The sequence below is a fragment of the Delphinapterus leucas genome, chromosome 10 (genome assembly GCF_059928025.1).
Source record: "Delphinapterus leucas isolate spDelLeu-1000000601 "Yukka" chromosome 10, BTC_Dleu_Yukka2, whole genome shotgun sequence".
NCBI classification, from domain to species: domain Eukaryota; kingdom Metazoa; phylum Chordata; class Mammalia; order Artiodactyla; family Monodontidae; genus Delphinapterus; species Delphinapterus leucas.
The window spans coordinates 33,048,484-33,065,304 of NC_143138.1; the positions used below are offsets into that span (position 1 = coordinate 33,048,484).

A 16,821-nucleotide genomic window follows, 5' to 3' on the forward strand; every position below is an offset into this window, starting at 1 on the left:
GTCTAAGAAAATGAATCAGGATTATAGGAGTCCATGTGTATATAACGTGTATCTATTTGTTTTGACCTTTTCTTTAATGAAAACCTAGATTCAAAATAAAACAAATTTCTTCCTCTATGGATTACTTTTTATTTTGAGAAAAAGACACAAAAGTCTATTACTCTCAGGAGTACATTTAATACAGTATTAGCTAATTTAGTTTTATAGTTGGAAATATCCAATTATTAATTTTGATTTAAGAAACATTTCTGGCAAAATATTACTCTTTCCTAAGAGGGTAAGAGACCAAACTATGTGATATTTTTTAAAAAATGTAATTTAATTTAATTGTTATTTTTTTGGCTGTGCCACATGGCTTGTGGGATCTTAGTTCCCCGACCAGGGATTGAACTTAGTTCCTCAGCAGTGAAAGCTCCGAGTCCTAACAACTGGACCGCCAGGGAATTCCCTGAACTATGTGATCTTTAATATTCTTCCAGATCTGAAATTCGGTAGCTGTGGATTAGGGATCTGTCTCTAAATGGTTTGTCTTTTGTTTGTATGTATGTACGCATGTATTTATTTATTTATTTATGGTTGCACTGGGTCTTTGCTGCTGTGTGCAGGCTTTCTCTAGTTGCGGCGAGCGGGGGCTACTTTTCGTTGCACTGTGCTGGCTTCTCATTGTGGTGGCTTCTCTTATTGCGGAGCACAGGCTCTAGACGTTCAGGCTTCAGTAGTTGTGGCACGTGGGTTCAGTAGTTGTGGCTCGCGGGCTTAGCTGCTCCATGGCACGTGGGATCTTCCTGGCCCAGGGCTTGAACCCGTGTCCCCTGCACTGGTAGGCGGATTCTTAACCACTGTGCCACCACAGAAGTTCCAATAGTTTGTTTTAATTATATAAAATGTTTAAAGAGAAATAGGAGGACTGTCTAGAGAAAATGATGATTGTTGAAAGAAAAAGAAAGAAGCAAAAGAGAACCTGAGATGAAATGAAATTAGGGAGTTTTCTGTGTGGTAATCCCAAAGTAAAAAAACTGCAGATAAAGAATGTACAACAGATACAATGTTAATGTTAATCGATAGAAAGAAACACTGGCAGAGAAAAGAGCTGGGAAAGGCTGGCACCCAAGAACATAGTCTTCAGTGGGGAAAGACAGCTCCCCTTCTTCCTCCCACTTACCTGGATGTGGGCAAAATGGGAAAAATAGAGATTTAGCAGCAACCAGGACTATTCCTCCTCATCCCCCAGTGGAACCTAGTATTCTCACAGTCATTATCTTTTAGGAAGAAATGGCAGAGAGCACAATACTAAACAAAGTTACAGAAATACTCCCTTGCAATCAAGGAATTCAGAAACTCCTAATATACCACCACAAATTCATTTAAGCATCTCAGCAAATCACTGATTGCAGGTCTGGAGCAGGTAAAGTACAAGATGAGCCTCAGACACCTTTTGTGCCAGAAAGCAAGGTGGTGCTCAAATACTAATGGGGTTGGGTCAAAAGGACACAGAGCCAATTGAACAGACTCCCACTACCCAGAAGTGGCACAGTTTGAGCATCAAAAGGAGTATTGATTATAACTGACTATAAAACACTGAAAAAAACCCCATGAGTAATATTAAAAAACAAAAGAACCACAAAAAAACGTAAGCAAACCAAAAAGATTCACAGTTGCCACTGCTTCAGGTACCTATTAGAACTGCTTATTCTGAAAATTAATAAAGGAAACGTTTTTATATAGAGATGAAGTATTATGACATCTGAAACAAATGGTTCAGGGAATTCCCTGGCAGTCCAGTGATTAGGACTCTGTGCTTCCACTGCAGGGGGCCCGGGTTCAATCCCTGGTTGAGGAACTAAGATCCTGCATGCTGTGCAGCACAGCCAAAAGATAAATAAACAAAAAACCAAATGGTTCAAAAAAGTGTTCAAACATAAAGCAAACAGAGCAAAACACTAACTACTGAATCTAGGTGGCAGGTATATAGATGTTTACTGTACAACTCTTCCAACTTGTCTGTATGTTTGAAATTTTAATATTAAAAAGCAAGAAAAAATATTTCTTTGGTCTTCTCAAAAAAAGTCACATTACTTTATATAAAATGTAATCCTCTATAGCTAATTTTCTTATTTTCATTACTTTTTATAAGATAATAGCAACAATTTAAAAGTGAAATCCTAATAGCAAACTCTGTGTTTTTAAAAGTATATACTAGAGTTTAAATTTATGTGCTATACTGATTTCAAACTAAGGAATCCTCATTACTTTTTCCTGTTTATGAATTAAAATTTATGTTTTTAAAGTATGGGTAGGCCCTAAGTATTTTTATAAATATGTATCAGGATCTGATATAGTACACAGGATCTGATATAATACACAGGTGAATACAGACAGTCTCAGAAATTTGGATTCAATATAACCTACTTAAAACTTATATGATCAAATAAAAGAGATTATACTACATTTAAAAATCACGGACATGTTGAGTTAGTTTAGTAAAAACTGTATACATACTCGATATCTTCTGAGTGAAGGTAAACGTTACTACATGCTCCTCCGTGACGTTCTCTAAATGCTGTTTTTCTTCTTGTAGTGCCATTCCAATTAAATGTAACACCTAAAATACAGTATGTTTTGTAACTTTTAGTGAAACAAAAATCAAGTACATATTTTTATAAGAAAAAAAATTCACTATTGAAAAAAGATAAACTATTAAACACTAAGTGCAGTAAAAAATAATTCGAAGTACCAATTTTCATGAAATCCAAACTCTAAAGTTCATTTCCTAATAAAGAATTCTCAGCAAGGAAACAAAAATTTCTATTTCAGCTAGGAATAAAATTCAATTGCAAATTCTTAGGCTAAGTTAAAATTACTAACAGCTGTGACCAGCAATCCATATAATTTTCAGTTTTATTCCATCCCTACACTACAGTCTTAAAAATCACTGATTCTAAGAATCAGTGGCCAAATAATTAGACCTGAAATCATCTATCATGCAATGATCTAATCTATAATACTCCTAGTTCAATTTCTCTAAGGACTAAAAATTTTAATCATCTAAGAGACACACATTTATCTCTAATGCCATATCATTTATAAAGATGTTCAGCATACCTCATGAAAAATTCCTTACTAGACTTCTAAGAATATAACTACACTAATCTATTTGCACTTTTATTGTTCTTTATCCTGCTCCCCAATTTTTGAAGGAGATAAGGCATGTGGTGTCTCTGTATCGTTCCCTACACATAGGGCTACTGTGGTTGTTAGACTTGGAAGAACTAAGTTAGCCTGAATGACATAAAGCAAATGCATATATAAGATAAATGATGTTCATTCCTCTTTTCTCCATCATTTCCCATACATCTTTTGCTCATTTAATACTGATGGTCTCCAGCATACTGCAACTCCATGCTTTTGCATTTTAAGTGTATGTTTGTAAACTGGAGGAGGGTATACATATACAAATATCTTAGCCAATGAGATACTTGAGCCTGCTGAGACAATGGAAGGAACAGTAATTTGAAGGAAGGCTCTGGAGGAAGGCTCACCTTCATCTGAATTCTGGCTTCACTGCTTTCAAGTCCCAATAAGCCTAACTTCATCATCTTCAAAATCAAAATTAAAAAAAAGCTTTCCTCTAGAGTTTTGAGGGTTACAAATATGGTACATAAAAGTGCCTAGCATAGAATAAGGCACAGAGTAGGCTAATAACTGAGTATTATTATTATGTTACTTACTAGTTGGGTAACATGGACGAGTCTATCTCACTGAAACTTGCCTTCCTCATCTATACAGTGGAAAAACTATCTACTGATACTCATAGGGGTATTACGTGAATTTAATGAGATAATAATTTATGAATGACTTACATTAAATCTATAAAGTAAAATACAAACAAGGTTCTAGACTTGTCACTAATTAGTTATAGGAACGTAAGTCTCTGACTTTCAATTTCTTCAAGTGCAAAACGTAAGTATTAATGAACTCAGAGGTTTTTAAAGAGAATTAAGTAAAAACAAATGCGAAGATAACACATAATACAAATATCAGAGTACTGTATAAACAAAGACATATCAGGACCAGTCAATGAGAGCAGATCTGCCAACAAGACCAAGGTAACCACAACCATGTGGTGTAAAAAAATCTGCCAGGCTCTCATTTTTATGGTCAGACACAAACAGTAACAAAATACTATATTTCGAATTAAGTTAACACTACATTTTATCCTAAGTTTCCTGTGTACAGATATTGACAGGAGTATTTTGTATTTTGGTTTTTACTGCAAGACCACTAAAATATAAATGATAAATGTCTTCAAACTTACCCTTTGCAGCATGGACTCAGACCAGACATGTCCGTTATGTTCTACAGTCCATTGCAATACTGTTCTCATGATTAACAACATGACATCTGACTGCAAAATGTTAATCAGACTTGCAAACAGAGGGCAGAATGGGGGCAAAGCTGGAGGTGGAAGTGCTGAAAATAAAGTTATAATTGGATTCTTTTGTAGAACATCCTTTAAAAAACAAATGAACAAACAAAAAAAACAGCAAAAAACTATCCCTTTGTTACATACTTTTGATAGTCTTCAAAGAATATTCATTTACACACATCTTAAAGCTGTATTTTACCTTCTCAGGTCAGTCAAATGCATAAAAACAGCTGTGTAAGTAGCAGTAGTACAAAAGAAGGCCTTTCTTTTCCCTAGAAATGTCTTACGGTCCGAGATAAAACCATTAACCCAAAGGTGACTCAGTACAGACTATGTCTACATTAGCATATTTATTAGCCCTTGAAAGTTCACTCATGGGGCTTCCCTGGCGTCCAGTGGTCAAGAATCCGCCTTCCAGTGCAGAGGACGTGGGTTCGATCCCTGGGTGGGGAACTAAGATCCCACATGTTGCAGGGCAACTAAGCCTGTGCGCCGCAACTACTGAGCCCACATGCTCTAGAGCCCAGGCACCACAACTAGAGGGCCTGCGTGCCACAACTACTGAGCCCACACGCTCTGGAGCCTGTGCGCCACAACTAGAGAGAAGCCCGTGTGCCACAACGAAGAGCCCACGTGCTACAATGAAAGATCCCGTGTGCTGCAAGGAAGATCCCATGTGACGCAACTAAGAAAGCTTGTATTTAAATCTACCACTTCATTAAGAATCATCATCATAGTCAATAGAAAACAATGTTTAACACGTAAAAGAGACTGAAACGAGATTTTGGGAAAGATTAAAAATACCTGTATCTTCCTTATTTTGTCTTTTCAATTTCCGTTGGGCTTCCTCTGCCTAATAAAAATGAATGTAATTTGGACAGGGAATTAGTAACATGAAACAATTTAATATCCAAAACTACTGATATATGTTAATCTTTGCCATACTAACTTCTGATTTTAGAAGATTTCTATCCTTAGTTTTGCAACTCCCCCGAAATTAGTATCAAGGTTAATTTCCCCCTGCCACTAAGAGAATCCCCCCAAGTGGATTCTTTCTTGATTTAAAATGCAGGGGAAGGGCTTCCCTGGCGGTGCAGTGGTTGACAGTCCGCCTGCCGATGCAGGGCACACAGGTTCGTGCCCCGGTCTGGGAATATCCCACAGGCCGCAGAGCGGCTGGGCCTGTGAGCCATGGCCGCTGAGCCTGCGCGTCCGGAGCCTGTGCTCCGCAACGGGAGAGGCCACAGCAATGAGAGGCCTGCGTACCGCAAAAAAAAAAAAAAAAAAAAAAAAAAAAATGCAGGGGAAACATGCACCAACCAAAACCAAAAACTTATTCAGATTTGAGCTTTATTTCATGCATCAAACACTAATACACACTGCTATATATAAAATAACCAACCAGGACCTACTGTATAGCACAGGGAACTATACTCAATATCCTATAATAACCTATAAGGGAAAAGAATCTGAAAAAGAATATATATATATGACTGATTCACTGTGCTGTACACCAGAAACTAACACAACATTGTAAATCAACTATACTTCAAAAAAGCAAAAACAAAAACAAACCCCCAGAAAACTAATAAACAAAAGCTTCATGTTTAAGTTTCATTTACTGCCATTTATTGAAAACTTATTTTTAAGAGTAGACTGCTAAAAGGCAAAATTTAACCCACTAAGAATGATCAGGAAAATTCCTTAAGTCACCATGGAAAAGCATGTTAAGTACTAGCAATTCTGAAATGAGTGTAAAATAGGTTAACTGATTAGAATACACGTTGATGATGTCTTCAAAAGCCAATAAAATACATACAATTAGATATGTGTGGGTATGCATATAATTATATAGATCTTTTTTATGTATGCACAAAATAAGGGAAAACCCCAAATGCTACGTGGTGGTATAGGTAATCTGTACTTTCTTCTTTATACCTTTTCATATTTTCCAAATTTCCTACAATAAAAATGTGTCCTTTTTCAATCTGTGAAAAGTAGTAAAAGTTGTTTAGGAAAAAACAAAATAAAAACAAAAAAACTCCAAGCAACCCCTTCTCAGTACACTTTTAATTTTCTCAATTACCTTGGACTGCTCTGCCCTCGAAAAGTGATAGAAATACAAATTGAACTCTTTGGCACATTCTGGTTTCAGTTCATACATGCCTCGTCCTGTTAATCCAGGTTTCCTTTGGGGGAAAAAAAAAATTCTTCAATCTCATATACTGTTGGTGAATGTAAGCTGGAACTACTTTCTGTGGGTTCATTTAATCATCTACATCCAAAGCTTTATGTGCGTTTTTATCTAGCATGTCCACCTTGAATTTATTCTAACTGCACAAGTGAATGTGACGGTCACTGCAGTGACAACAATTTAAAGTCTAACAACAGGGGACAGGTTACACACATTATGACATCTCCAAACAACTGGACACTATTAAAATTGATGTTAACTTGTATACTTTGACATGTAAAGATGTCTGTGATAAGTTCTACCAAGTGAAAAAAAGCAGATGCAATTTTAGGGTTTAGAGAATCTTTTCTATAATTTTTTCTATATTTTCCCTAAAAATATGTACTGTTTTTAAAATCAGCAAAAATAAAGACAATGCCATTGGAATGAGGAGCACAGAAAAAGCAGAATTAAGAAACTGCCTCAACAACCTTAAGGGGATAGACTATTGATAGTTTACTGATTGGGCAACACACTGGACACCGAAGAAAGCATTATTCAGAGGCTATCCCACAACTTAGGTGGCACATTCAAATGGAAACAAAGAAAGCACAATGCATTTACTCAGATCACCTGCTCAGGTTAGTTTCAATTATCTGAAACTATCAGCTAGGGAACACCTGAAAACTGAAAACTCTCATAAAGCTACTTCAAGTTGCTAAGTGCAGGGCTAGATCATAAAAGTGAAATGTCAGTGAGAAATCTAGTTCAGAATTATATGTTTGAAAGTGGTTGTCACTCTCTGAAAACAACAATTTTATTCTTAGTTCCATCAAGGGAAACACTCTAAGAAAAATTAATGTATAAAATTTAGCCCTTTTTTTCAGTAAAAAGCAGAAAATAAAAAAAGCAGAAAAAGCAGAAAATAAACTCACTTGAAATGGGCAACTGCTTCAATTACACTCTCCATGCCAGTTTCTTTGTTCTCCTAAAGGTACAGGAAACAAATTAAGTGTGTTTCATGTTAATAATAATATCTGCTAGCACTCCTGAGCATTGTGCTTTTATCTCATTAAGCTTCATGCAGCAATCGTATAAAGCAGATATACTATTCTCCCGATTTTTACAAATGAGGATTCCATAGTAAACATAATGATTAATAGGCAGTTGGGGAAATTCAGTTGGTAAGCTAACATTCATTCAGATTGACATAATTAAAAACAAGTTACTACCATATGGAATCAAGGTGACAGCTTTCAAAAGGAATAAAATAAAAACACAAAGTACACATAACATTTAAATTTTATATTTAAAATTTATATATTTGCAGTATTTTGTGAAATAGCTACACTAATTTCTTATCTATTTTTGTTAAAACATCATTTCCCAAATCATATCCCATTCACGACAAGCTGTTCATAGGAATTCCGTGAAATATTCTCTGGCCAAAAATGTTTGGTAAATATAGATGCCATCACTTTGCACAAGGCAGTTACACTTTTAAAATACTGTTTTAAATTTTATTTCTTCCTTATTCCAATGGTCTAAATGAAACTGTAATTGTTTCCTCATTTCCTGCATTAAAAAGTGCATGCATACACAACTAGAAATGGCAAAAGTAGTCCATTAACAAAGACCTATTAAAAAAAGTACATGTAATTTTTATTCTGACTAGATATTCAGTGATATTAAAAAATCATTATTTTTTTTTAGGTGTGATAACTGGCATATGCATAGGTTTCTCTAAAAGCTCATATCTTTTGGATCAACCTTGGCACTACTGACATTTGGACAAGATAGTTCTTTGTTGTGGGAATCTGTCCTGTGCATTGTAGGATGTTTAGTAGTATACTGGCCTCTGCTGAATAGATGCCAGTAGCATCACAAACCCTGCCCTGAGTAGTGACATTGCCAAATGCCACCACCCCCCCGGGGGAGGGGGAACCATCCCTGGTTGAGAACCACTGTTTTAGATATATACAATTCTATTTATAGATGAAATGGTAAACCTGGTATTCTCTACAAAATAACCCAGTGAAGGTGTAGAGATCAGTGGCTGGGGTATAAATAAAATAAGATTGGTCATATGTTGAAGCTGGAGATGGTTCACTATACTATGTTTTCTATTTCTATAGATGTTTCAAGTTTTTCAAGTTTGAAATAATACGAAGTTTAAGAGAAGTATTACAATGCAACAAATAAAGGTTTAAATCCCAGAAGAATGAACATTAAGGTTAAGAGTTTTGATCTATGTTTCAAATTCGGGAAAACATTTTGAAAAGCCTCGATGAAAATAAAGTCCTTTCACAACTGTAACCTGGGTTTCTGAAAAGCCCCAGGGCTGAAAAGTAGGTGGCAGAGGAACTTAAGGTCCTGGCAGGAAAAATAGTTACAACTGAATCTATGAATGCCCATATGAATATTAGCTTACATTCACCAAAATGAGAGAGATGGCTTAGCATAGTCTTTGGATGCTTTAGAAGGAAAAAACTCTAGCAAACTTTAGTCAACACAGCTGAGTAGATATTTCTAGGTTATAAAGTGTTATCTCTACCCATGGCAACTTTGTACTTAAACACCCTATAAAAACCCCTCTTTAATGGATATATAAATTCCATTCCGAGGAACAGGTTTTTTCCTCTTTTTTAAAAAAAATTAATTAATTAATTTTATTTTTGGCTGCGTTGGGTCTTCGTTGCTGTGCGTGGGCTTTCTCTAGTTGCGGCGAGTGGGGGTTACTCTTCGTTGTGGTGCGCAAGCTTCTCATTGCTGTGGCTTCTCTTGTTGCGGAGCACAGGCTCTAGGCGTGCAGGCTTCAGTAGTTGCGGTGCGTGGGCTCAGTAAGTGTGGCTCACGGGCTCTACAGCACAGGCTCAGTAGTTGTGGTGCAGGGACTTAGTTGCTCCACGGCATGTGGGATCTTCCTGGACCAGGGCTCAAACCCATGTTCCCTGCATTGGCAGGTGGATTCTTAACCACTGTGAAACCAGGGAAGTCCTGGAACAGGTTTTCTTTTATTCAGCATCCTTATCTCTTTCAAGGCTTCATCGTAAATGATTCTATTCCTAGGCTGCTTTCCACTCCCAGTCCCTAGTATTCTCTTTTTCTAATTATTTCTAATGAGAGTGACTAGAGTTATACATGTTCTAGAACTGTAGTTTTTACAATTATGGAAAAGGTACAGAGAAGTAAATCTATACATACTAGACTGGTAGGTAGGGAAGGATTTCCATAATTTTCTTTTCTTAAAATGCAGGTACTTACATCTTCAGGTAAAGACTTTACCAATTCACTATGAGCCATAGGTTTGATGCTCAACTGATGGATAATCTCTCGTTTAATCTCATCTGTAGCATTTACCTGTCCAACTCCAGGACTAAATCTCTCTCCTGTCAACAGTGAATAAGTACATATACACACACTTAACAATCATAATACTTATAAGTGATATATATTTATAATTCATGCAACACAATGTATTTTTCTTTCTGTGCAATGGGAAAGCAATGACTGGTCTGGCAACAAGGTAGGGTGAGAGCAGCACTTAACCATCTTTGTGAGTCTCTGACACAACAGGTGAGTGTAGTCTTCAGCAACGGAGAGAGAACTCTGGTTGCTGTTTTGAAAGAATGGGATCAGAAGGTGGGAAAGGATTTGAAGTAGTCAAGAATTGGTACAGCAGTAGCTGTACTAGCAGCCTAGGTAGGAGGGAGAGCCTTCCTTTGTCCTTTTATCTAGTGGCAAATAAGATATCACCTTCTGAGACCTTCTTCATTGGTATTACCTCCTGACAGTAGCGAGGATTCTCTGCTCTATGGACTGTAGAGAGACTGAAATAGTACGGGAGGTGGGAGAAAGTAAAGGATAAAAGAATAGGAAAGATGGAGGCAACAGGGCTGAAAATTTAGGTAATAAGAAAAAAAAATCTGTGTCTATTAGCCATAGGTCTCTATTAACTTGGAATTTTCATATCTGAAGTCAAGAGGACACTTTTGTACCACAAAACCATGGAGAAAAACATAGCTAAGATATAAAGTAACTGTAAATGGCTCCTAAATATCCTATTCTTGTTTGCTAAATTCTCCTGTCCCCCATTTTATTCCCAACACAGTCTTCTAGTTTATCCTGCTTTAACAGTTGTCCTCTCTCCTTCCAAAGGACCACAGTGCTGTTTCTCTCATCATTACAGTAACCAGAAGGGAGATTAAAAACAGACACCCTCATCTCCTTCCCTTAAAACTGAGTAACTGCTCAAATAGAGGAAACAGCTCAGATTCTAAACTATTTGATACCACAAAAGTCAATATAATACATAAATGTTCCAAAAGATCCAAACTTACCAACAAGCATTATAATGAGGTATAGCATTTCTTCTATTAGAGTGTTGTTCTGCTGAACTAAATCCTGTAACAATCGGGGATAGTGGGAGAAAGTTCATAGATAATAAGAATACTGTATTACCTCAGATGATCAAAATAACCAAAAAGAATGAAAGATGCTTCTCTAACAGTGTGTTGTGGTCTCATAAAGCATGCTCTTACCTTATGAGTAGTCTCAGAACTAATTTTTTTTCCATAGTCTGGAGTACTGAAAATCTGATGAAGTTCAAAGCGGCTAAGCATTATCATCAGGAAATGATTTGGATCCATCATGGAGACACCTGTCTTTTTTTAAAATGTTTGAGATAAAGGAAAAGAGGAAGGTCAAAAGGGCTACTAAACAACTAGTGAGAGATATTTTGGCTTGCACAAGAGGAAGCAGCTAACTCGTTCATCAATTCCAATAAAAGATGAAAACCCATTTAGCCCCAATCTCTACTTGTGGTAGCTACAAGTGTGGACAGGGATCTATGCTGGTAAAACAAATCAAAACAAAACACTCGCTAAACCCACATGTCATAATCCCTATAAATTCAGTTCAAAGATTTGTGTCAGGGCTATCTTACCACTGCCAGGTGTACGGACAGAAATGTGGTATGGTAATAAAACTTCTAGCATTTAAAAAAATATGTATCGTATTAAACTCTTATCAAGAACTCAAACTAATTTTTAGTAATAAATGAAATGACAGCTTTTAAATATTATCTTGTATAGCTTCTCAATCAACTTGAATTTTAATTTATCTTGAACCAATAATTTTTTTTTTGAAATTTACATTTTGTAACTTTTTCTATAATTTCTAAATCCATTCAGCAATAATATGGAAACACTACTTTGTGACAAGCACTGTGCTATGTAAAATGGACATAAAAAGGAACAAGTTAGAGTTGCCACAGTTTAGTGTAGGGGACGAAAAGTAAATAGGCAACTACAATCCAGACTTATGAATGCTATGGTGGGGATAAGCATCATGCTATGGGCCCTCCCAAAAGGGACACAAAGCCACATTTTAGTGTGTCAGGGAAGGCTTCCTGGAGAAAGTGACTCTAAACACAAAGACACGCAGGAAAATATTATACATGGTAAACAGAAAAGGAAGCGGGTGGGGTGGGCAATCTAGGGAGCAAAAGAAATAAATGTGCAGATTTTAAGACTTAAGGGAGAGTACGACAAATTCATGGAATTTTAAACATAGCTAAGTACTGAAGGCCTTGAAAATCAGTTTGAGGGATTTGGATCTTCAATCAGACGACAGTGAAGAAAGGATGGCTTTCAGGTTTCTGACTCTAATAACTACAGATTGTTGAATAATTCACTAAGGTAGGGAAACCTCAAAGATAGGAAGAAGGTATGGAGGACACAAGAGGAGTTATTTTGAATGTGTTAACTGTGAGATGTGTCCAGGAAACTAGATGTAAATGTTCCATCAGCTGTTAGCCATATGAGTTTGGAGCTTAGTAGATAAGAGCTAGGCTGCAGTTATAGATTTGAGAGTGATCATAAATGATTGGGTCCTGTGGAAATAACAAGAAGAAAAACTCCCCACAACCTATAAATTTAATGCTTTTTACCTGAAGCATTACTATATCCTTGTCAAACATTTCACGTCTGCATTTCACATTGTGGTAGTAATAAATCTAAAAAAAAAAAAAGTAATTATATTGCGTAAACAGGTTTTTATTTGTGCAGTTCCCTCCTCTCCCCACTCACCAAAAGAGCACATGGGGGCTTCCCTGGTGGCACAGTGGTTAAGAATCCGCCTGCCAATGCAGGGGACATGGGCTCGAGCCCTGGTCCGGGAAGATCCCACATGGCGCAGAGCAACTAAGCCCGTGCGCCACAACTACTGAGCCCACGTGCCGCAACTACTGAAGCCCAAGCACCTAGAGCCTGTGCTCCGCAACAAGAGAAGCCACTGCAGTGAGAAGCCCACGCACAGCAACAAAAAGCAGTCTCTGCTCGCCATGAATAGAGAAAGGTCACGTGCAGCAACGAAGACCCAACGCAGCCAAAAATAAATAAATTTATTTAAAAAAAAAAAGAGCACATGACTCTTGTGCATGTGAGCATGAACACGCAAATGTGCACACGTAATGTGGTTTCCCCAGCAGTTAATGCTATCTTAGTAGAGATTATTTAATTAGAAATCTCCAGATTATAGTAGTCACTCTATGGTTCACATTTTGCAGCCAACTTTCTGGGTCTCCTAATAAAGTTCTTTCAGTGAGATTTATTATACCTATCAAAAACTGAAAAGTCCTATACCAAGCCTTGGTGAGGTTTAAAAATTAAAACCTCAATTTCAGAGCTATACTAACAGAACTTTTATCTTTTAACCCAGTTTAATTTAAGTAATTGAAATCCAGATTTTTTATGTTTTAAAGATATCCAACTTTGTTCTAAAAATGACTGCAAGTGAAGATAAAGCTCATTTCTACTTTTGATATTGTTTCTTAACAAAATATGAATAAAAGCTCTAAAAAAACTTTTGGTTTAACGTTACATTTCTTTTGTCAAACAGTTTTTTAAAAAAAATTCTTTTAAGGTTCGTTTCCAGGGGCCACAAACAGTTTTAATATAGAGGACTTTCAGTGACTAAGTACACTGAAAATTATAACCTTCATAGAAGGTAAAGAATGGACTGAAAACTCTTCGTAGAATTAAAAAACACTTACTTGATTTACAAGAGAGAAACCATTTCTTCTCCACATTCCTGCATGTACTTGGGCACATAAAACAAGGCATCTAAGAGGGTGTTCTATCAACATGGGTGGGCTAAGTTCACTCTGTGTATACAAAAAAACCACAAAAATCTCAACTCAATAAAGAAGATTGGTTTATACGGATGGAAGCTTTATATAAAACACAAGTCAAAATTACTTTAAGGTATGTTCGTGTGATAGTTAATTTTATGTGTCAACTTGGCTGGGCCATGGTACCCAATTTTTGATTAACACCAATGTAGATGTTGCTGTGAAAGCATTTTGTAGATGTGATTAGTATTTATATCAGTAGACTCTGAGTAAAGCAGATGACTCTCCATGACATGGGTGGGCCTCATCCAATTAGTTGAAGGCCTTAAGAGAAAAGACTGAGGCTTCCCCAAGGATGAAGAAATTCTGCTTCCAGATTGCCTTTGGACTTCAGACTGTGACATCAACTCTTAAACTCTTAGCCTGCCAGGTTGCCGGGCTTATTTCAAACTTGCCAAGCCCCATGACTGTGTGAGTCAATTCCCTACAATAAATCAATCTCTCTCTCCTTCTACACACACACAAACACACACACACACTCACTCATTCACTCACTCTTTATTGGCTCTGTTTCTCTGGAGAACCCTAGTAGTTTGTTTCAAAGTGATTTCAAGTATGTAGAACATAGTAAATATTTACTTTTATTTATTTGTTTGTTGATTGCTGAAATATAGTTGATGTATAGTATTATGTTAGTTTCAGGTGTACTACATAATGATTTGATATTTGCATACATTATGAAATGATCACTGTGATAAGTCTAGTAACCATCCGTCTCCATACAAAGTTGTTATGATATTATTGACCGCATTCCTTATGCTGGATATTATATTCCCATGACTTATTATCTAACTGGAGGTTTGTAATAGATACCTACTTTTAAATGTCAGCACTACTTACTAGAGGTAGGAGCTCTGGAAATTTATATGCCACTTCACTTTTGCTTACCAATACATGCAAACCTGCATGGAGAACAAATAAAAAAGTATTTCTGTAAGTGAAAATAATTCAGATTAAAAAAACATAAATATTCACTCAACTTTATAGCTAACTTCTTTTCTGTTTCTCTTTGGGAACCTATCATGTTACACATTAAGATATAAAATGAATTGCACCCATAAATGAAGCTTTTCAATTGTTATTCTCATGAACCTCAGAATTAAAGGCACACTTGAACTGGAGTCTTAATTACAGGTACCAACATACACTGACGACATTTTACAGAAGTAAATGTTAGACATACAAACATAGCAAAAGCAGCTACATAACTATCAAAGCAATCTGTATTCCAATTTTAAGTCGTATTCCACTGGATCATGGAGTTTGTTCCATTTAAAGTATAGTAGTGAGAGATCCTCCTGGCAACTGAACAGAGAAACTGGCCATGGAATTCATGGTCTGCACCGATCCTGACCTCAGAATTCAGTTCCCCAGAACTTCCAGTTTAGGATCAAAGCCTCTTTAGTCCCTAACTGCAAAGGGCTCTTTTATAGCTCAACCTTAGTTAACTGTTAACTAAGAATTAACTGTCCTGTTTATGTTGTAGTCTAAACAGAGAATGCTTTTTACAATCTTATTACCCCAATTTGGGACTCACTCCAACCTGCTGATTAAAAGGTTATCAACAAATAAGAAGCAGCTTAGAGAGAGAGGAAGTATAGGGTGGTTTCAATTTATTAGCAATCACTTAAGTGATAGACCAATTTGAACCCTAACAACACAGACTTTGAAGCTGGGCTGAGATAAACAATAAAACATGTGGTATATGTAGTTAAGAAGTCTGAAGAGGCATTATGGTATGGTCATTACAAACATGGTTTCTGGTGCCAAACTACCTCAAAATCCCTACTCTGACTTGTTGCGGTGTGATGCTAAGCGAGCCACCTCCATGTCTCAGTCTTCCCATTTGTGATAAACCTAACAACAATACCCACCTCATAGGCTGTGATGATTAAATAAGTTAATGCATGTGAAACTCTCAGAAAAATGCACTGTAGGTATTCAATAAATATTAACCACAAACAACAATTTAAAAGACAATTTCAGGGTTCTCTTTTAGGGAGAAATGCTTTACCTGCAAGTAAGCGAGAAACTGGGAGGTGAATGCTAACTTTTTCTTTGGAAACACAGTATCTGATAGTTTCCACTGAATGTCCACAAATGCTTAATGTGACTGGCTGTTCACCATCAGTAAAACCACCATGACACTGAGTCAATACAGCAAGGCATTTCTTGTAAGCTTCAATTAATACCTTTTCCTAAAAAAGATGGTTTTCTGTAAGTTACTCAAAGGTTTCTACAACATTAACCAAGCACCTCCAATTCAACGATGTATAAAGTACTTCAAATACCAATATGGGCAAAATTAAACTTAGTCTTTTCTTCCCAACTTGCTCCCTCTTTCAGGGCCCTGTCTCAGTAAATGACATCTTTATAGAGCTGTAGAAATCTAGAAGTCGTTCCAAAGTCCTCCTTTCCCTCATTCCCTATTTTTTTTTTTAATTGAGGGATAGCTGATTTACAATATTACATTAGTTAGAGGTGTACAGATAGTGATTCAAAATTTTTATAGATTATATTCCATTTACAGCTATTTTAAAATATCAGCTATATTCCTTGTGCTATAGCATAATCCTTATAGCTTATTTATTTTATACACAGTGGTTTGTACCTCTTAATCCCCCCTATCTTGCCTCTCCCCACCTTCCTTCTCCCCGCTGGTAACCACTAGTTTGTTCTCTATATCTATGATTCTGTTTCTGTTTTGTTATATTCACTAGTTGTTTTTTTTTTTTTTAGAGTCCACATATGAGTGATAACATACAGGATTTGTCTTTCTCTGACTTATTTCACTAAGCATAATACCCTCCAGGGTCCACCATGTTGTTGTGAATGGCAAAATTTCATTCCTTTTTATGGCTGAGTAATATTCCATCACACACACCTACACACTCACACCCTCCCACATCTTCATCCACTCATCTACTGATGGACACTTAGGCTGCTTCCATATCTTGGCAATTGTAAACAATGCTTTAATATACGAAATTTGTTTTTCTCTTTCTAACTTACTTCACACAGAGGAATGGA

The 16,821-nt window shown here is 36.5% G+C and overlaps 1 protein-coding gene across 9 annotated transcripts in view; it reads right to left on the minus strand.

Moving 5' to 3' along the window:
- UBR2 (ubiquitin protein ligase E3 component n-recognin 2) overlaps window positions 1-16,821 on the minus strand; it is a 123,789-nt gene that overhangs the window by 35,264 nt on the left and 71,704 nt on the right. For 7 of the 9 annotated variants that reach the window (XR_016394612.1, XM_089918707.1, XM_089918706.1 and 4 more), the window contains 12 exons: window positions 15,806-15,989; window positions 14,632-14,693; window positions 13,654-13,764; window positions 12,550-12,615; window positions 11,141-11,263; window positions 10,940-11,003; window positions 9,804-9,988; window positions 7,535-7,587; window positions 6,513-6,615; window positions 5,231-5,279; window positions 4,316-4,470; window positions 2,500-2,602 (listed from right to left, as the gene is read on the minus strand). Coding sequence is in view for 8 of the 9 variants with exons in the window: in XM_089918707.1 (XP_089774833.1) it covers window positions 2,500-2,602; window positions 4,316-4,470; window positions 5,231-5,279; window positions 6,513-6,615; window positions 7,535-7,587; window positions 9,804-9,988; window positions 10,940-11,003; window positions 11,141-11,263; window positions 12,550-12,615; window positions 13,654-13,764; window positions 14,632-14,693; window positions 15,806-15,989 (1,258 nt within the window). In the remaining variant the exon portion in view is untranslated. The remainder of the gene's footprint in view (window positions 1-2,499; window positions 2,603-4,315; window positions 4,471-5,230; window positions 5,280-6,512; window positions 6,616-7,534; window positions 7,588-9,803; window positions 9,989-10,939; window positions 11,004-11,140; window positions 11,264-12,549; window positions 12,616-13,653; window positions 13,765-14,631; window positions 14,694-15,805; window positions 15,990-16,821) is intronic. The other 2 variants (XM_022581904.3, XM_022581905.2) reach the window with 1 other exon arrangement.